The sequence below is a fragment of the Tauraco erythrolophus genome, chromosome Z, assembly GCF_009769465.1.
Source record: "Tauraco erythrolophus isolate bTauEry1 chromosome Z, bTauEry1.pri, whole genome shotgun sequence".
Lineage (NCBI taxonomy): Eukaryota > Metazoa > Chordata > Aves > Musophagiformes > Musophagidae > Tauraco > Tauraco erythrolophus.
Window position 1 is genome coordinate 53,416,572 of NC_141496.1, and position 20,836 is coordinate 53,437,407.

Below are 20,836 nucleotides of genomic sequence, written 5' to 3' on the forward strand. Positions count from 1 at the left end.
TTTAGGCTTTCTGCATTGCTAGTTGACTGATTTTTCTCTTTGTGTTTTCTCATTTCATTAGAGCCTATGCTTTTAAGCTTTGCATGTACATATGATAGATCTGTTCACACTCCCACTTCATTTTTTCTTGCTTTTTTTGTTTTAGGTTCGCTTTGCAAAACCAGTCTTTCCGGGGCAAACTTTACAAACAGAAATGTGGAAGGAAGGAAGTAGAATCCATTTTCAGACCAAGGTCAGAACACATTCACCATTGTGGACTTTAGAGAAAGATGTGTTGGTTAAAAGACTTGGGGGTATGAGGGGAAGCAAAAAGAGTGGCTTGTCAAGCACACCATTGAAGAAGGTCTCGTAAAGAAATTAAGTGAATAGAATGAAATATTCTTACTTAATTTGTGATGTCACTAAGATTTCAGTAAAAATGTTGTTGTAGGACTTAACACGCTCCCTGTATTAAATATTACGAGAACTCATTTCATTGTATTGCATTTTCTGTGTTTATCCACTGTGGAGGAGCAAAAAGCAGTCATTCTCAGGTCAGCATTGTTTGTACTTGTTTTCTGCAGTTAATCATAACCTTTTGTATGCATCTTTGTTTAAACATTTATCTATCTTAAGTCAGACTCCTGACCATTAGTCTATGTAGGTAAACGTCTACAAATTTAACTTAAATTGAGTTAAACTTAAGCTGCATCTACGCAGAACAACTTATTTAAATATTGAAATTTCAGAGCCATTGGATGTAGTAGCTACAATAAAACAGAGTTTACACTTTTTATAAATTCACGTTTTGCATTATTCTATTTTCTTTGGCATTGCTGTTACTATTTTGTGTGGATATCCTGTAATCCTCTCCCACAGTTGGCAGGATACTTACTGGAAGTGAAGGATAAAATACTCCATGTAGAGATGAAAAGTAAATTTTCATCGCTTCTGTTGTAGCATCCTGTGACACTGTCACTTTCTTAAACTACGATTTGCTGCTGGTATTTGTCAATATGTGTTGGCTTATACAGTGATGAAGTTTACGTTGCTTTGCCTGGCCAAAGTTTTGCAACCCCATCTCTGTAAAAATGTAACCAGGTGTTGATTAGTGAGTACAGCACCAGGGATAGTTGCAGCTGCAGAAAGGATTGGACAGGCAAAATCAAATGAGAAGAGTCATCATAAGGATTGCTGTTTCCACAGGAATACAATTTTGTGAAATAAATGTTGACTGAAGGAGGTAAATTTTGTTTGCAGATCTCATGAATGTTAACAGCTGTAGAATTTCAGAATGATAACAGCATTAAGGCTACTACATACAAACTCTCTGCCTCTGGTTACTAGTAGTAAACAAGACAGTTTTGTGCCACAGATGAGCTTTGGAGATGACTGTATTGGAGATGGTGTAACTATTTTTAAAAGGTACTAACATCCAATCCCGACAGAATTTCTAGGCTTCAAGTATTTACTTCTGAGGGTTTGCATGTGCAGTGGAAATTAACAGAATTCATTATATGCTTCCAAGCCCTTTGGAATTTGTAAACAGAGTGGGATGTTTTGTTGTGTTTAGAGGCTGGATTTGTTGTTATGCTTCATTTAGTCATTGCTAATATGTAGAGTTTTGGGGGATTTTGCTGCAGGCTCTTTTTCCAGAAGTGTGGAGTAACTTATTTTGGTAAGAAATTACACTGTTTAACAGGATTATAGAAAACCACCTTGTTTCAATGGTTACGAATTGTGCAGAATTCTGTTTCTTATTGCATGTTGGATTAGTCTGAAGTAAAGCCATCTTTGTACTTGTAATAAACTGTGTTTAAATCAAACTAAAAGTAGACATATAAGTTGGATGCGCTGGTTTAAATCCATTTTTGACATTGTCTGAAGTGCAGTGGCAGCTGGTGACAAGCTGTTAGGCGTGATTTGAGTAATTGCTATTATGTAGTCTTTCTGTATTAATTTCGTCTGTGCAATAAGCTAGACTATGATACTGAATATCCTCTGCTTTGGCTATTTATCATTTATCATATAGCTCTCTTAAATCTTCCGTTTGCTGTCATAAGTCAGACTGTTTTGTGAGACCCCTTAGAGAGACAATGCCAAAACGAAACCCATTTTCTTCTCTGACTTAACTATTTCAAAAAATTAAAACAGATGAGAATTCAGGTATTTTTCATCTTTCTTGTGTAATCTTTCTGGTTTTGCAATGCTTAAAAAATTGTTTCTAGTCCAATTTGCAGTGTAAAGCACCTGGGGATAGTAAAACTTTCTAGGTGAACTCTTGACAACTGCATATCTACCTTAAGGAAAAACATTTTCAACCAATGTCTTTCTGAAAACTATGTATGAAGTGCCGTTAACACTGGAGGTAAATTTTCACGTAAAATGGGGGTTTCTACCATTTTGTGAACAGAAAAACAGCAATATATTTTAGTATAATTTCTTAAGAAACAAATAATTACTTTATTTGAAGACCTGTTTGCAAAACATAGTATACTAACTTGCCTCAAGACTACACGTCATTTATGGGGTGATTTTTTTTTTGCTCTGAAGCTTTTATGTTTTCTCTTTTCTTCATCTCCAATTTTAAAATGTAAGGAAGACTCCTTGATAGCCCTTCTGTTGTGACTTTTTGCAAATATGTTACCTCTTTAATGTAATTTTTTACCTCACCACAGGTCAAAGAGACTGGAGAAGTTGCTATTGCAGGGGCCTATGTGGATATAGTACCAGCATTGGCTAAGCCAGCTGCTCAGGAGCCTCTGAAGGTAGGAGGAAGCAACAGAAGTCTTAAATTGCAAAGCAGTGCAGTTAGTCTTTGTTTTTGTGAAAAACACGGGGAAAAAAAAAAACTTAGATTCCCCTACCAGTCTTATTTGCAGTACTTAGATGACCATATTAGTTCAGAGATATGCACAAGCACATTGTTTAAGATACAGAGGTTCATGGATCTGTTTGAGGGGAAAAATACAGATGTTTTGAGATACGCAGGATGATGGATGAAGTTTGAAGTGCTCAATGCCAATTGAACAGTTAGGTTAAGCATCGCACTGTGTATTACAAAACAAGTGAGGCATGCACTGGTGAGGGCCACAAGTTTTGAGCACTTGCGTAACTTAAGATTGGAATTAGTCCCTATAATTCGGGGCTGTGCCTGTGAAATCAGCCTTTTTGGTTTTATTTTGTAGGTGTTGAAGACCAAACTAAATGTAGATTATACAAGTGTGCGACCTTTCTTTCTCAGTTTTTTCAGAGAGATGTGGGGAAAGTTGCAGGAAGGCTCTAGAAGAACAGAACAAATGAAAATGAGATAATATACTCATAGAAAACAACAGTTTTGTCACTGAATCATTTTGAAAGGAGTCTGATGGCTGTTTGTGCATGTGGTTAGGCCTGACACACAATATGTACTTTATATAGTTTTAAAAAATCCTCTGCATGCATGCATTGAGCTTTGAGTACTGGACTTGCCACGAAAGACAGAATTATACATGCAGTGCTGAGGATGTTCTGGGTTCGTAATACGGTCTAAAAGACATGGGTGCACAGTGCATTGTCTTAATAAACGATATCTTTTTTTCGCCATTGGTTCCTTCTTGCAAAGAATGAAACTTTAGTGCATTGAAGTTTATGAAGTACTGAGATATTGACATTCACATATAGCTTGTGATATATTCCTGGAACATGTTTCTTTTTGCTGATTGTGTTTAGTCCTAGTCTAGCATTGTGAACTGTTGCTAAATCTACATTTGAAGTTTAAACATAAAAACATTAGAACTTTTCAGTGAAATAATTACAGAGATTTTTTTTTAACATAGGCAAAACAGTATTTTTTTCTTTAAGCTTACTCTGAGAAATGTAAAGTGCTTTGGCAGAAGTTTGCTGACAGAGGCAGACACCCACCTGAGTAAACTAGCCCGAGTGAGTGAAGATTGGGAAATTTAGATGTCATCGGGAACTCTGTTATATAATGGAAAATGTGAGGCTTAACCAAAGAGGTGACAAGATAGCTGTGTGAGCAGTATTGCGTTATGATGTACAGATAGATACAGCAGAACAACTAAAGCCATGAGACCTTCTTTGCTCCAATTCCTGTTAGATGAAAAATGTCTCTGGAGCAGCTTCTTAAAGTGTAGCATTTTACCCAGTACAAATATTTGTTAAAAGAAAGACAATGAAAGGCTTACAAAATAATACGTGTTTGGAAAAGTTGAAAATATAAATGTAGCTAATCTCACTCTTAAATGATAAGCATGTGTCTATGCTGGAGTTCTGGCTGTGTTCATAGTGCGATATGTTTTGAACATCCTCCGTGTCAAGTTAAAGTGATGTACTGGTAAAAACATTTTTATGTTCTAAAAACTAACATGCCATTCACCATAAAAAAAAAGTGGCAATGGTTATCGTCCAAAGGGAAAAAAGGGCAATTTAGAAGCCCTTAGAGCCCTAATTATAAAACATGTCTTAAATTGTAGTGATAAATGACAAAAACTGCAAAAGCAAGATTTGAAATAATTCTGAAGGAAGAGTCCATGAAGCGTTTTCTGCTTGAATGTACTCTTTGATGCTTACAATTGCTAGAGGTGATTATTTGTAGTGGAAGAAATCTGAATTGCATTTAATAATTCTGCAATAGAGACTTCCCTGGACACAGTGCTTGAAATAAAAGACGTATTTAGTACTTTTTTAACAGAGTTTCAATTTTAAAATCTTCATACTCACTGTCTTTTTTTAAGACTGCAGGGCTGCAGAGTGACCTTGTGTTTGAAGAAATTAATCGTCGCGTAAAAGAGATTGGAAATGAATTGGTAAAGAAAGTAAATGCTGTATTCCAGTGGGACATCACTAAAGATGGAAAAAAAGCAATGCAGTGGAGTAAGTTGTAACTTTTATATAATGCCCTGATGCATTTTTTTTAATGAAGTGAGATTAATTATACCCATTCTAATTAAACTGGTGTCTCGAAAATAAGCATAAGGTACTAGATGAATACTCACTGAGACCTAAAAATCTAAATGCATACTGAATGCACATGTAACAAGGAGTTCAGATAAAGTTCTATAATGGCAGTTACTAACCTTTCTAGAAACATACCTCTGTAACTTCCCTTTTTAGCTGTAGGCATAGGCAAACCATCCTCTAAAACTTCAGTGTATTTCTGTGTACATTTTCCAGGATGAATCGCCACAGCACTTAGAAAAGCAGGCTAAATTAACCTGCTAGGAGCTCTGTGTTACAGTAATTAGTCTGTTGGTGATGTACACCCTAACTAATCTATAACAAATAAGTATTTATTTCTACTGTGTTGTTCTTGTCACTTCGGTGAAAATATGGCCCAGTTTGTTTCCATTCAAATTTTCTGAGATCAGGATTTAATGAAGGTATAATGATGCTTACCCATCCTTTAAGCATGGGACTGGATTGATGAAGAGAGGCTAAAGCTTGTGATAGCAATGGGTCAGAGAGGAAGTGTTTCCTAGTCAAGTGGATTATGCAAGTGTGTGACATGGTCCGATGGGGGCAAAACTGCTTCCTCAGAAAACTTCTCTTAAATTCTCTTCTGTCTAGTTTCTGAGGACATATATTTTTGCAAAAAGCAGTCTGATTTTAGTAATTGGATATATTTCATTGTCTTTTGAATTATTCAAGTTTTTTTTTACTGAGGTGTCCTAAATGGTCTATTAGAAAAATGTAAAGTTTTACCAAAGGAATAAACCACAATCAGTTTGTAATGTCCAGGCCTTTGCTTCTTTGTGCAGAAAGCCTTGGGGTCAAATCTGTCACTTAAACTGCTTCATTTTGATAGATCTCAATGGTTGGATCCAGTCAGAACAGTTCTGGGGAAGATACAGATGAGGTGGGCTGTGCTTTGACAGGCTGAGGGGAAGAGACTGACATGTTGGTAGGTCAGATCAGGTCTGCGTTGTGCTTTGTGCCATAGATTGTGACTTTTTTAACTATTGTTAAGTCTTTGCAATGTCTATTCTCAATAAATGGTTATTGTGTTTAAGAATCTGCTCTTCCTTTTACGGAGCCATTTAGAAACCTGTAATTTCACTTTCTCCTTTCCTATTGTTAGCCAGCAGAGATTCTGAGTAGCAAGACTGCTGTTAAGTTTCAGGAAAAATACCATACATAGATTGATCAAGGTAGTTCTGTTCCACCTGTATTGCCTTTTAAGCAATTTTTGAGGGATAAGGGGTGATTTCCACTTGGAGAGCAGTTAATCATTGAATATACCTGTGTAGATTATGCAGGCTAAGTACCTATACATCAACATGAGAGGGGGATAAATACTGTGTAATTCAGCTCAGAACATCTGTCTTAAAACTCATTACTGCTCTTAATCATTCCTGGCATCTGCAGTTTTCCCCTTTTACACTCAGTAATCTAAATGATGGGCATGCTTAGAACCTGGATAGAAAGCTTATGAAGACTTTCCTGTGTTCTTGCTTCCATTTTTAGAAAATACATTAGAAGCACATAGAGTAAATTCCAAAACGCTTAAAGTAGATACTCATGTTTGTTAGAGAATCACTTTGTACACTACATCAATCATGTCTATTGTTTCATGTGTAACTAAACATCATGTAAGTGATGGTCAAGTTTGTAATAGCAACCAGAAAACTATCTTCAAGATGATTTAGCATTGTCTTTAATTTTGGAACTGCTTTGTTTGTCACCTAAACTCAGTATTACATATGTGCAAAGAAAAGAGGGACAAATCTATGGAAGAAGAATCTGATGAGAAATGTTCAAGACACGAATAAAATTTCTTGCTCAGGAAGACCTTAAGCTGCAAACTGCTAAACGCAAAACAGGCATGCTTAAAGATTTAGGCCTGAGCAGTGGCCTTGCCTGCCTCATGAGACCAGGTTTTATTAGAGGGGAAACAGGTGGATTTTTTGCTATTGTATCCAGAGAGAGAGAGAGTACTCCTGCTTTGAGTAAATCAAGAGTCAGCCTCTTCTGTTTTTCAAGGAAAGCTTGTCCTCCCTTCTGTTTCCTACTGAAACAGTAGGAGGAAAGTAGTGCCTTCTTCCAGTGCTTATTTCTGTAGCTAAAAGGGATTAAATAGACATAACATTTCTTTGTCCTGTTCCCTCTGCTTCTGTTGCAGTGAACAATAACTGTACTTTTATATGAATTTGGAACTACTTAAAGGTCCTTGTGGGATGGAGGGTGGAAGAGGTAATCTAATATTTTAAACATTTTCTGTTGCTGAATACTATTAGCTGCTTGAGCTTAAATGAAACATTTCCAAAATCTTGGAAAAGTTACTGCAAATTTTTGTATAGTGTGCTATAGCTTCCTTCAAGCTTAGGTGTCAAAACAGTGGCTAGTGTTTATGAATTACTGTAGTCTCTATAGTGTAGTCAATATGTAAGACTGAAAGAAAATACCTAGGTGGCAAGAAAGGTGTCTGTAGAAAATGCTGCTTATTTTCCTTATCAGGAATATTGATATGCAAATACTCCCCTTGTATATCACTTTTTCCAAAGAACTTTCTGTTTCATCTGATGTTTTCTGAATGTTTTTGTGTGTCTGAAGTTTCAAGCAGTTGAAGAATGAAGAAACCAAGAGTTAGTTAATGTAAAAATAAAATAATTAAAATTAAATTTTGATTAATAATTTAAATATTCAATTGTAATATTAAAATAGTTATGTAAACTCACTGGCAGAGTATTAGCAGTTGTGACAACTGTAATGTCAACTCTCACAGTTTGTCCTTGTGTGAATTGATGGCATACTACTGTTGCTGTCTAACTCTGATGGTAGATTTCTAGTGCCAAGGTATGTATATCTGCATGATGGAATTTTTATTTTGAGGATTTTTTAAGCACTATTCTGATCATTAAAAAACCCCTAAACAAACACAGAGCAAAAAAAAAGACATTCCAGAGGCAAGCATTCTAGATTTTTAAGCAATTGCCAGCTTAATTCTTTTTGCTTGTTTGCCTACATTATTACTCAGTATTCAAGAGCATCCTCATGTACTGTTACTGTCATTTCTACCAGATACTAGCGTAATTCATTTTGCGTGGTGAATGTGGAAGAAGAGAGTAGTTTGTGGCTTTGCATTCAAAGGAAGTCAGCTTTCTTGGAGTTAAGATACTGTCTGTAACCCAGAAGATTTCTGACAGATCTTTATATGGTCATCACCAAGATTTTTGTAATGCAGATGAATGATGACAGCCAATTTAGAATATGTAACATTGACAATGCCAATTACTGACTTGAATGCGTGACTTTTTCTGTTTTTAATGGAATGGAAGCTTCTGTACATAATTAGATATTTTAACCTTTGACAAATTAATGTTTTACTTCAAAAACAGAAGGTGATAGTAAGATGTTACCTTTACTGTAGCTTGATTTTAATTGTATGTCACTGTTTTGACTGGTTTCAAACCTGCTTCAGATGTTAATGCTAGTCAGCTCTGTCAGTAGAATTGCACTTCTTTACACTACCTTTAAATTTGGCCCGCTGATTATTAGTTAATCTTCTGTGTACAATAATTCAAAATCAGTTTCGTAAATGTTATACTAAGATTATAACAATTTTGATTTATGTTTCTCTCTTTAAGTAAAATTGCTGTTTTCAGAGCTAGATCCTACAACATACATTGCTACAATAAAGCAAAGAGGAAAATATGACATTAAAATTAATTTAAAACCTGGTTCCTGTGGATAAATATTGCATACTCTTTCAATGTGTGGTCAAAATTCTTGACATGGGGCAGTTTTTTTGTTTTGTTTTAAGCATTGAATTAATGCTAATTGTTTCATTAATTGTCTCCTTTTTAGGCCTCTCTTTCTAAGGGTGTCCCAGGTCTTTACAGGCATTGTTTGTGGTTCTTTTGGGCTACCTGCTAGGTCTCTTTCCCTTACTATATTTGTTACATAGTTGTGCTGGCTTGTCTTTCAGTTTTTTGACTTGTCACTTCTGCACAGATTTGTGCTGTTGTGAAAACTGCAGCAATTGACAGCGCTAGAAACATCTGGGCCCCGCAACTCACTGCTGTCTTACTCAGTGATTGTAGCTCCAGCATCTTCTGCTAATGTCCTTGAGCCTTTTAACATCTGGGAGGAGACTGAGAGGGAAGCAAATGAGAAAAAGCAATGTTAAGGACTTCTGTGAAATTTCTTCTCTTGTACACAGTTGTTCTGGTGTTTTCCAAACTGTCAGAAATCAAACTTTTTTTTTAAATTTTCTGTTTATTTTTAATGTTTTGTTTATATCGCAAATGTAACCTTTTGATCTCTCTTCTCTGCAGTAAGCCAAGGTTTTTGTTTATTACTTTAAATGAAGTGGGATTTGTGAATTGGATTTAGCTTTTGTTGTTACAGAGACACTTCTTGATGGTAACACTAATATTAGTAGCACTAGTCTGTTTAATTAGCAATGACCTTTACTTTTATGTAATTCTCTGTGGATGGTGTGAAGCCATGAGGAGGTGTAGAACCATTGATCTTGCACTCAGAATGTGAAATTTTAGATAGCTCATTCGCTGTCTAAACAGCATTGAACTGTAGCCACTGACAGCTGGTCTTAATTACTGGTATTTTTTCATAGAAGCAATCTGTTCTAATTTAAGAGGATGCTGAAAATCCTCTTAAGAAGATAAAGCAATACAGATTTTGACAGTGTCAAAACCTAAGGAATAAGCTTAGCGGTACTATCTTTTCTTATTTTTAAACAGAATTCTTAATTGAAACCCTTTGACTTCTCCACTTGGCTTCACTGCCTAAAGCATGCTTTCCTAGATATTTATTACTGTACAAGAATTGCCTTTGTTTTCAACAGTTATAAAATATTTATCTTTTTATAGAGTTAACTACTTCATTTCAACTTCTCTTTCCATAGAGAAAAGACATTGCCATTCAGATTTGTTAGCTGATAGTTAACGGCTCTCTAGAACAGTACTCATAAGAGCTTACCCATCTGTTGCTTTTCATCATGCTTCTGAAGGCAGAAGATACTTCTGGTCCTTTCCAGTTCTCAAAAGAATAAAACTTTTTTAGGAGAACTGGGGAGAAATTGTTACATGCAGTTGATTGTGACCATCTGACAAATGATGGCGAAACTGCTTAATAATTTACGACACAATATAACTTCAGGCAATGAAGGGTGGGTGACACTTTGTTTTGTTTGCGTTGAGGATGAGTCTTGCAGTCACTTACTCTGTGTAAAGCAGAATAAAAATCAAACCGAACCAAACAAAATGTAGTCTGACCCCTTAAGATTTCTCTCCCGGAAACAGTAAGGCACTTCTTGAAAGAAAAGCAAAATCTGTGCCCCAAACCTTAGGTTTTTAGGCTATTTGGCTACCTGCTATAGAATGTCAATGTCCAGTGTTATAGCCTGTATATATGTGATTATATTTTATATATATATGTGATAATAATTCATAGATACTTATTTGCTGTAATGTAACACTTATGTATACAAGTAAAAACAAAAATTTGAAGGATAACTACTGTTTCATCCACTGAAATTGCTTAATTCTGCTTTTCTACCAGGTGTGTAGTACTAAAACTTTACATATTTAAGAAGCTAGCTGATCTTTAAAGAGGATTTCAGGTGTCATTTGTGTTACTACACACAGTATTCAGGAGTACCATGCTCGTGTTTCAGACTTTTTTTTTTTTTTTTTTGTATGGAGTGGATCAGCCATGCGGATGGCTAGGAGAAGAGCTGCATCTGTGGCAGACACACAGGCTACATATTCTCAGGAACAAAGAACACCAGAGACACCTTGAAGCTACTCATCTGTTACTACTAGCAGCGGAGCCGCACTAGCAGCTGCCCAGGTCACCAGCCACCTCAGCACGGACATAGCTGTGCCAGTACCAAGTCATGTCAAGCTGGCCGCTGCAAACGTAGCGCGGCGTGCAAGCTGCAGTGACGAGGCGGTAGCTATAACCACAGAGACGTGTATCCAGGAGATACGTGCAGAAGTGATGTGTAGGAGACTTGCATCAAGACTGCTTCCTGCTACAGCAGGCAGCTGTGTTAAATAACTTTGTCTCATAAAGTTGTAATTTACAAGAAGGCACCCTTTCTGGTCGTTTTGGAAAGCTAGAATTTTTCTGCTCTGGTCGTTGGAATCTGTTCTGGTATTCGGCTCATTTCTTTCATTGCTAGTTGATATCAATTTGTCCATGTGCCAGTGCTGTAGTTTAGTCTCGGTTGTCATCTGAATACTCTAGGGTGGGTGTATGTGAGGAGACAAGAAGAATGACGGTGTGTGTTTCTAATCCTTTTTTTTTTTCCCCTCTGAAAAAAAATGAATGAGGAAGTTTTTGGGTAGTTTTCAATTCTCTGTAAGGAGGGCAGTTCCTTTCCCTCTTTAAAATATCAACATATGGTGTATTTTGGATCAGTCTTACTCCAGTGTGATTCATCAGAATTCACCCACTAGGGCTTATGTATCAAGTTTTGGGATTTCATTTCCTTCTGCTAGTTCCTTTGGGGGTTGGAGTGGCTTTTTTTTTTTTTTTTTGACTGCTTGCATTAGAGGTGTCATAAATTGATCATGATGAAGCTAATGAAAAGGAATGGGTCAAGTAACAGTAGAAGGTCCGTCATGTTTTACGAAAAAACCAACATTTGTTGTCACAGATCTCGTCCCTTTTGTGGCTGCTTTATTTTTTTTTCTTTTTTTCTTCTTAGCAAAAATCTTAATGCTCTTTAAAAAGAATAAAGAAGAAAAAGAAGTGATATCTTTATATTTTTGGGAAAAGAAAATACTATTGGATTGTTGTTTCCTTAGAATTTCTAATAAGTTTTAATTTGAGATGGGTTAAGGATTTGATCTGATTAAACATAACAGTTTTGCCCACGATACCATGATTATGCAATGTTTACATGTATATTTCTGCTTTGAGAGTTTACAATTATAGACGTGGATTGATAAGTGATGCTCTTGAGACTTGGATAGGGAATGGAGAAGGAGAACAGGGATTGTAACAATATTAAGTATGTACTGTATTTAGATTAAAATCTAACTGTTGTTAGGACTTGCCTGAGTCACAATACCTTTTTGATTCTTTTTGTTGTCTGAACTTTGCACTGCTAAGACTGATGGATCAGTGCTATCAATAAGATATACCAAAACAGCTTTTCCACCCAGTGCTTAATAGAGAAGGAGAAGAAGGTCTGTTGTGTCTTGGGAGATGTTGTGTCAGGCTTTCAGCATCTGGGGTTCCTTGTGGAACAGTCTGGGAAGGATAAGGATAGCGAAAATCATTAATGCATGCAAAACGAAGCACAAGAATGGACTCATTCTCTTTTGATAGAAATAAGGTCCAGAAGTTATTAAAAATAAATAATTAAGATCTGTAAGCATCTAGAAAACCATGTGTGTTTTGTGAATTTATATGTGCAACTTGCTGACCAGTGCTATTTGACTTGAAGCTCGGTGTGGCTGCATTGGCATGGTTTGTAACATTGCTAGCATTTGAGTAGAGGTGTATTTTAAAAGCACGTTGGCAGTTGAGCTTGGTTAACTTAATCTGAGAAGCTGGTATCCACTGTGAAACTTGCTTTTTTTTTTTTTTAAATAGTCTGTGCCTGCATAACCTACAGGGGCAATGTTTAAAGGCTCGTTTATGGTATTAGACTATATAGTAGATGTTTTGAATCAAAAGAATGTTACACAACTCCTACCCACAAATATAGGAGGTATAGATTGTTTGTCTGGTGCTCAGTAATTTTTTTTTGTTTCTTCTCCTCTTATTGCATCAATTAGTGATGTCCATTATACATGTTCCTGAAATGACAATCTACCTTAAAATTGAGTGGATAATAATAATCCAGTATGTCAGTTCTCACTGAGCATCATTGTACACTAATTCCCCTTCTAGTTGTGTTACAACCGAACAAATATTACTTAGATTTCAGAAAATGAAGGACTTTACTAACAAAAGTTATTCTCAGTCTGTATAGTTCACCTTACCCTTTCAGAAAAATTATTTGGAACAAAAATACACGTGAGGCGATAGTTTATGCAGAAATAAGTCTCCATAGTTAGGCGAGCATCTTAAAATTTGGCAATTAAGAGAAACCAACTGACAGTATTAGTATTGGCTAGGCAGCCATGATTCTGTGATTAGAGATGTCATGTCCTTATGGGAACATCCACTTGAATAATGGTTTGGTTTTGTGCTGAAAAAGCAGGGGGAGACCAAGAGGAAAAGGTATAAAGGGGAAGACTGGGAATTTGCAAAACCTGAGAATGATTTGGCAGAGCACATCCTGTCAAAATATTCTTCTAAACAAAGGACACAATACCTGTTAGTGTTAGCCTTGTAATAGATTATTTTGGCAGGTCATTTAATGTGAGGACAGAACACTCTGAAGCTTCAGACACTTTGAGGAATTTTTGGCTTTCCGGAAGAGAAAGACAGATATTTGGCAAGGCTTTAAATGTTATTTGCATGAAGCAGAACAGGCTATATTGCCTATAGGGCAGAATAGGGAAAATGCAGCAGCATGTTTGAACACCACCACATTTGGCTTATATAAATATAGGATGCAGTTTTAAAGCACTAGGGCTTTATTACTAACTTTAACATTTTTGCAGTAATTGCATTAATTAATATCTTGTGAATCTTAAGTGTTGTTTAAAAATGGTTCCTGCCATCTATGAAAGAATTTTCCAATTGCAGTCCTTGCTGTAAGCCGCATCCCCCTTAGTACAGGAATAAATTTTTTTTCTCTTCTCATCTAAATTATTTTCTTTCATTAAAGAAGAAGAATTAAAATACTTTCATTTTCTAAGTGGCTGTTAGCTCAGGATTTATGTTCATACTGGATGCTCCATAATGATAGATAAGGAGAGTAGTGTTCTTTAGACCGAAAATTTTATCTTTATTTTGAGATAAAACTATGTTTGCTGCTTCTTCTCAGCAATTGACTTAAAAAATGGCTCTGGAGAAGTGTATCCAGGACCTGCAAGAAGTACTGCTGATGCCACCTTCACTCTGTCAGACGAGGATTTCATGGATGTGGTACAACAAAAGACCAACCCCCAAAAGGTAAAAACCTCTGCGTCACATACTCACTTGCATGGGGACATATTATTTGCCTTAAATCAAGCTCTGGTTCATGACTCTGCATTCCGAAATCTGCAACACTGGCTGTTTTGACAGCGCAAACTAGAATCAGATGAGGTATGAGTGCATCATTACCTTATACTGAATTAGTCAGAAGACATGATGAGGTATTTATGCCATCTTTGCCATCTCGAGACAAAGATACCTCAAATGACATAAAGTCTGGCAGTACAAAGTTAGTTGTTCGGTTTTTTCCTTGCACTTCACAATATATGATTTGCAAGGTTAGAGTTTGTCAGTTTGATCATTCAGGCTGTTTTGATTGGTCATGTGGCAGAAGGTTGGTATTTGTTGCAATGTTCTGATCTACTGCTACTGCTGCAGCAGAGAGAAATCTCGGACAATGCATGCATGTAGATCCGTTGAAACTGGTAAAAATTCACCCAAACTAGGTAGATTCTTAAAGGAAAAGAAATATTTAAGAAAGATACGTAATCCAGGTCTGCACTTTTAGCTTCTTGGAGTAATCAGCTGCTTAAAACTACTAATTTTACTAATAAAAATGCCTTCTGTAAAAGTAAATTAAACTATCACAAATTTAATATGTCAGCTTACAGATTAAAGCTTGAGCAAATGAAAACTTTAATTAAGCTCATCATATATCAAACAGTTCATTTTCTTTGATCCCAAGCAGAAGTTGTTGGAGACTTTGATTGTAAAATTGGAGACTAACGATGATGCAAATGTTTGTTCTAAGTCCTGCATGCCACATGAGTAAAATCCTTTGTGACCCTTTGTATATAGCAGGCATAAAGCATAAACAAACAAGGTGTTGATGTGTAATCTTCAGAATGCTAAAGAACAGTGATTGCAATTCAGGAGCATTATCTGTTCTTAGGCATTAGTATTTCCTTTGAGTTTCTGTGAATTTTTTCATCTAAAGAAGCTCAAAGCATGTATTAAACTTTTCTGCTGGCTTTCTCTCTTTTCCTTATTTGAATGTATTTCAAGGTAATGGAACTGTGCAAAAGCACATTGTTTCAGAATTTTCAAAGAGCTTTCAAACTGCAAAGCCACAGCGAAGCAAAACTGGGTTTAAAAAATACTGAACTAGATTGAAGCAGGGTATACAGCCCTTTGAAGTAGGGACAATAAAAATGTAATATACCAGCATTTCAGTGAAAATATTGGTTGATCTATGATTCTGCAAGTGCAACGAAATCTTGTTTAGTTCTTGTTTGTTGTAATATGCTATGTGTAAAGCCAGTGCATTTCTTTGGAAAATGTGTGCACATATATTGTACAAGTTCCTGTTTGGATTTGTTAGGAATTTGAGTGAATAGCTGACCTTTTCATTAGACCTTTAATTTTCATTAAATGGCTTTTTCATTCCATTTTCTCATTTCACATAAGGACATATGGATATCTGTAGCATAGGGAGGGGAGGACTGGAAACTTTATTTTTTTGCCTTGATGAAATTTTACCATCAGCTTCTGTGAAGAAGTTTTGTCTTATACCAGGAGAGGTCCTCTGTGCTATATGTAGAAAAGAAAGGGAGGCCACTGAAGTTGCTTTGTATTTATTTTTTTCCCCTGAGTGATAGACTTGGCTTTGCCTGCACACTAGATAGATGGCATCCAGAATAAGAGTTTTATATTAAAATTGAACTTGCATGATTTTCTGTTAATAACCAATAACTAATGGGCATTGCGCTTTGAAAGCTTTCTCCTGAGCACTAAACAACCGCATTTATCTTTGGCTTCGTCTTTGATTCTAGCAGCTCTTGGTGAGTAAACAGTTGTATAATTTTTTTTTTTTTTTCCTCTCCTCTGCTTTTTGTAGGCATTCTTTTCTGGTAAAATAAAAGTGAAGGGGAACATCATGCTGAGCCAGAAATTGGAAATGATCCTGAAAGATTATGCCAAACTCTGAACTACTTGTTCATCTACAACAGCAGTGAAGAACTTAGAAGATGGAAACTCGATTAGTTCAGAACCAATGACTGAAACATTTGCAAGTTACTTAACATCAATATACTGATTCATTACTGATCCACTTCTAGTGGAAGGTGTCCCTGCCCATGGCAGGGAGGTTGGAACTGGATGATCTTTAAGATCCCTTCCAACCCAAACCATTCTATGATTCTACTGCTAATGTGCAAGCTGTTTTAATTGCTGTAGACAGAAAATTATTAAATGAACCTAACTGTTAATATTGTCCCTTTTTTGTTTCTCAGCAATGGTAAAGAATCATACTTTTCCCATTGCATACCTGTATCTAAATAAAATGTATGTAGTTCTTACAAAGATGCATATATTTCTATATTAATTCTGAAGAAAATTAAACCAATACAGCTCTTTGATATCGCATTCTATGTGTCTGTCAGTCTTCATTTATATTGCCTTCAGCTGTCTGATTTCTGTGAATCTAGCTGGTTTATTATTAAAATTAACATCATTTTTTGTCTTAAGTTCTCATGATCCCATTAAAACAACTGGAAGATGGAAGGAAGTCAGTTCCATTTATTTACATCTTGTCATCATAGCCTTTCTTCTGTACAGGAAAAAACTCTTGAGCTTCAGCTCCACCAAATGACAGTCATTTTTGTATAAGTTACTCTTATTAATTACATGGAAAGTGGTAAGCATTAATTCTTTAGGGAAAAAATCTTCATTGGAGCGGTGTTACACTGCACCAAAGGCAGTCACTGTAACCAAATTGCTCTTCAAGTAGATCCATTCTCATGAAGGCCTTCCTCTGATTCAGGCAGAGAAATACAAATCTGGAATGTGTCAACAAGTATCTCAAGTGGATTACATCGTGAATAGATGAGAAACAGAACAAGTGTGATGTTCACCACCTTGAAGAGGCCATCCAATGGAAAGAATTGAAGAAACGTCCTTTAACCACTTAACGTTTACCTTTTTCTCAGCAGTCATTTCCGTATATAAGTAGGACCTAATCATTGCCCACACTGCCCAGCTTCTATTTACCGAGCAACTTTGTGTACAGCAGATAAAGATGTGTTCTGTGACTTTCTCTTAAGAAATTGTATGAGAAACCTTGAATTGCAGCTTTCCATGTGCATTCATGAATGTGCTACATCAAAAAAAAAAAGTTTTCTACATAGATCTGTCCTGTCTATAAATCTGTATATAATGCCATAAAAATATGTGTATTAAGAAAAAGGAACCGTGAGGAACTAACTTTGAGTCTATGAAAGCAATTATCAATACATCCATTTAATAATATAGTGTTTACTGTAAGTCACATGGTCTTGAAAATTCTCAACAGGTGATTTTTTTTCCTCAGCCCTACAGTGAAACCTTAAAGCACAGCTCTGCAAGGAGGGAACAGACTGCTAATAAGCTTTTTTTATCCTTCCTGTTGGAAGCAAAAATATTCAGAAAAGAGAAGCTGGTATTGTTGAAACCTATTGCGATTTAACAGGTTGGAGTTCAGTTAGCTAAAGAACATCAGTTTACTAAATGTGTTGGGTGAGGATGAAAGAAGAACCCAAAAACCAGTATCAATTTTAGACTATATTCTTGTCATGATTTCTATCCTGCATAGTTTCAGTTGGGCACAAAATCCACATGCTTCAGTTGTATCCTCAGTACTGGCCTTAATTAAAAACACAGAAGATACACCCCAAAGTTTCACTAGTGTTTGACATACTCATCCTAGGCATTAGCCTGACTTCATCTTCTTCCTGCACCATGACCTGGTCATAGGTGTTAATGTTGGGTGCAACAGAAAGCCCTCCCTGCTTTGCTGCAAAAGGCTCTTCCTTTTGCTCTCTTTACTGAGGCTAATTAAGCGCAACTCTTGGTATTGTTGTAGACTCTTCTAGGAGCACAATTCAAGTGTTCATCTGTGTTCAAGTGTTATTCAAGTGTTCAATTCTTTCATCTGCTTCGTGGCCTGATTAGCCGTTATTAATGATTTTGGCATGTTGGTCTCCTCTCTGCCCCAATGTGTTTACCATCAGAATGCTCTAGCTGGCTCACACTAACTAGCGACTTAATCCATTGCTGTTGAAGGTACAAGGTCACTTTGCTATGTTGAATATATATCTGAAGTGATTCAGAGGTTTTGGGTTTTATTTTCTTCCTAGTATACAAAAACCTTCTGTTCTTGGTTGCCAGCTTTTAAGAGTGATATTATCGAAACAAGTAAGAGAATCCATGCAAGCGAATATTGGCCAGTTTGGTAGGTGTTTCTTTTCAGTCTTGCATGATTCTCACCTGCGTTTGTCTAGAATGATGTCATTCTTTGGGGGCTTGTGTTTCAAACCTGCACATATCTCTTTCATTTGGAGTGTTTTTGGGGACTTTTCTTGACATTCAGCAGCAACAATACGAGTATAGTGTTGCATCCATTTCCATACAGGACCTGGAGACATGCAGCAGGAAGGGAATTTTTCACCAAGTTCTTTTTTTCAGGGTCGTTGCTGCTTAGAATGTTTTTCCTTTGCTAGGAATAAGCACCATTACTTTGGATTACAAAGCCCCACTTGTTTGCCAAACATATCAGGTAGCGCTTTGGTGATATTGCTGAGTTCTCTAGCAAATAAGGAGTCTTTTACAAGCATCTGAGAAGTAAAATTCTTAATGGTGCGTATACTCTGTTTAATGTAGAGGAGAGCAATTGCAATGTGTGCTTCATAGTGTTTTGATTAATTCTGTATACATGTAAATAAGATGCTGTCTGGACATCAGTGTAAAGTCTTGTAGCAGATGAAGGTAAGAATTCAGTTGTTTGTCCTTCTGGAATAATTGAGTTAGTGCTAAACCTGGTCCTGTAAATTGATGTGATTTTTAATCATGACACAATATTGGTTTATTTCTCTTTTTCCTTCTTACCTTCATTATAGTCTTCCTGCTGGCTTGCAATTATGTCCATCCTCCAAAAACTAAATTGCAGTTCCACTGACATATGTCCTCTTCGGTCATTTATGGGTCCTCTGATTAAAGCAGGAGAGCAGTAATAATGGATGGGGAAAGTTATATAAGCTTTCTGTCTGTTAGTATTGGCTTCAGAGAAGCCTGTGCTGAATTTTATGCTTTCTAGTCACTGGAGTTGTTCTTAATTAGTTTATTTCAGAGGAGTTCAATACACCTTCCAGCTGTCATCAATAATTACAGATAACAGCTCTTTAAATGTTGACAAGTGCATTCATAGTCAGAGAATATTAAAACAAGTAAAACTGGGGAGGAGTGGAGGCATGAGAGAGAGGTAAACTTGAGCAACTTCAGACAGAGAAACTTACATGCTGTCTCCTCTAAAGTTTATTCCCACCTCCCTACAAGCACCGTGCTTCTAAGGGTTGTTTGTATTCTAGTCTGTTGGGCTGCACCACTTTTAAAAAAAAGCCCTCCTTCATCACTCAAGAGTCACCTTGATAAATTAAAGTGCTTTGTAAAATGGAAGAATTCAGTGGTATAACAAGAAGATACACACACAAAAAGTATTCTAAGCTGGATAAATAAGGATTTTAAAATAGTTTAATGAACTTTTTTTTTATTTTTTTTTTTTTTTAAATAAGGCTCTTTAATATAGTGCAATATACCCCAATGAGGGTCAACGTCACTGAAATTATATGTTCTGTTACCCTGCACAAGCCTTAGGAGCAGAACAGCATTCAGAAGGTGGTGACTCTGTTTACCTGACATTGCCTCCTTCTAGCATGAACAAAGGTCTGTGTAAAGAAAGGATAAGTCTCATTACAGTGTTTTCTTTCTGATCAGAACTTTTGAGAGTAAAGAGAGAACAGAAATACTGTATCTCCCAATTCCTGCAATGTTTTTTTTTCTTTTACATCAATGGGTGCTTATATCTATCTACTCGGGAGACAATGACTTCTCCATGATGATTTACCTGCAGTAAAAAATTCCATCCCATAGGTCTTCAGCTGTATCTCCAGCAGACTGACCAAGACAGCACCAGACATCCGATCAGGAGGTCTGTCAGTTAAGAAAAATGTAGTAGACTATGAATGTGGTTGTGTGTATATGACTTCGAGATTACCCTCTGTCGTGGGTTAGGCCGCTCCGGCAACTGAACCCTACACAGTTGCTCACTCGCCCTCCCCCAGCCCTAGGGATGAGGGAAAGAATTAAAGGATAAACGGGAAACCCGTAGGTTGAGATAAGAACAATTTAATACAGATAAGTAATACACAGTGTAGGTGCTCACCACCCCCTCTTGTCCGCAGCCTGTCTCGTCCAAAACTGCAAATCCCGGACAAACGTGAAGCCCCGAAATAGAGAGGGGGAGAGAGAGAGAGAGAGAGAGATAGTACTCCGAGAGTGGGAGTACTGGGAGAGAGAAGGAAAAAAAGGCAATAGAGCAAAAGCGCAGAAGCGCAAAAGAGCAAAAGCAGTGAAAGAGCCAAAGCGCAAAAGCCCTTCTTTCCAGCTGACCCTCACCTTTATACTGGGCATGACGCTGCATGATATGGAATAGTAATTGGCCAGTTTGGCCCTCAATCTTAAGTTCCACCACAAATCACAAGGGGAGTCTTGGGCCCCCTTGTCCCGGCTATGCTTCCCCCTTTTCCCGCCGTGCTTCTGCACTCTGGCCAGGACATGGCACACTGAAAAGTCCTTGGAGTTTCACTTCCAACCACAAACATCAGCTTGCTATCAACATTCTTCTCAGAGTGAGCCTCTGAGTGAAATCAAAACATGGAGCTCTTCTAGCTGCTAAAAAGAAGAGCTAACTCTGTCCCAGCTAAAACCAGGACACCCTCATGGTACAATTCAGATGTTTCATCTGTCTAAAATCGGTGCATTG

General features: G+C 36.8%; 1 protein-coding gene across 1 annotated transcript in view; it reads left to right on the plus strand.

The window, feature by feature from the left end:
• The window catches only part of HSD17B4 (hydroxysteroid 17-beta dehydrogenase 4), a 71,800-nt gene extending 55,507 nt beyond the window's left edge, over positions 1 to 16,293 (plus strand). Inside the window, exons 20-24 of the mRNA XM_086628708.1 lie at positions 146 to 232; positions 2,658 to 2,747; positions 4,716 to 4,854; positions 13,892 to 14,019; positions 15,881 to 16,293. Of these exons, the coding sequence (XP_086484834.1) occupies positions 146 to 232; positions 2,658 to 2,747; positions 4,716 to 4,854; positions 13,892 to 14,019; positions 15,881 to 15,970 (534 nt within the window). The 3' untranslated portion in view covers positions 15,971 to 16,293. The remainder of the gene's footprint in view (positions 1 to 145; positions 233 to 2,657; positions 2,748 to 4,715; positions 4,855 to 13,891; positions 14,020 to 15,880) is intronic.
• The last annotated feature ends 4,543 nt before the right edge of the window (positions 16,294 to 20,836 follow it).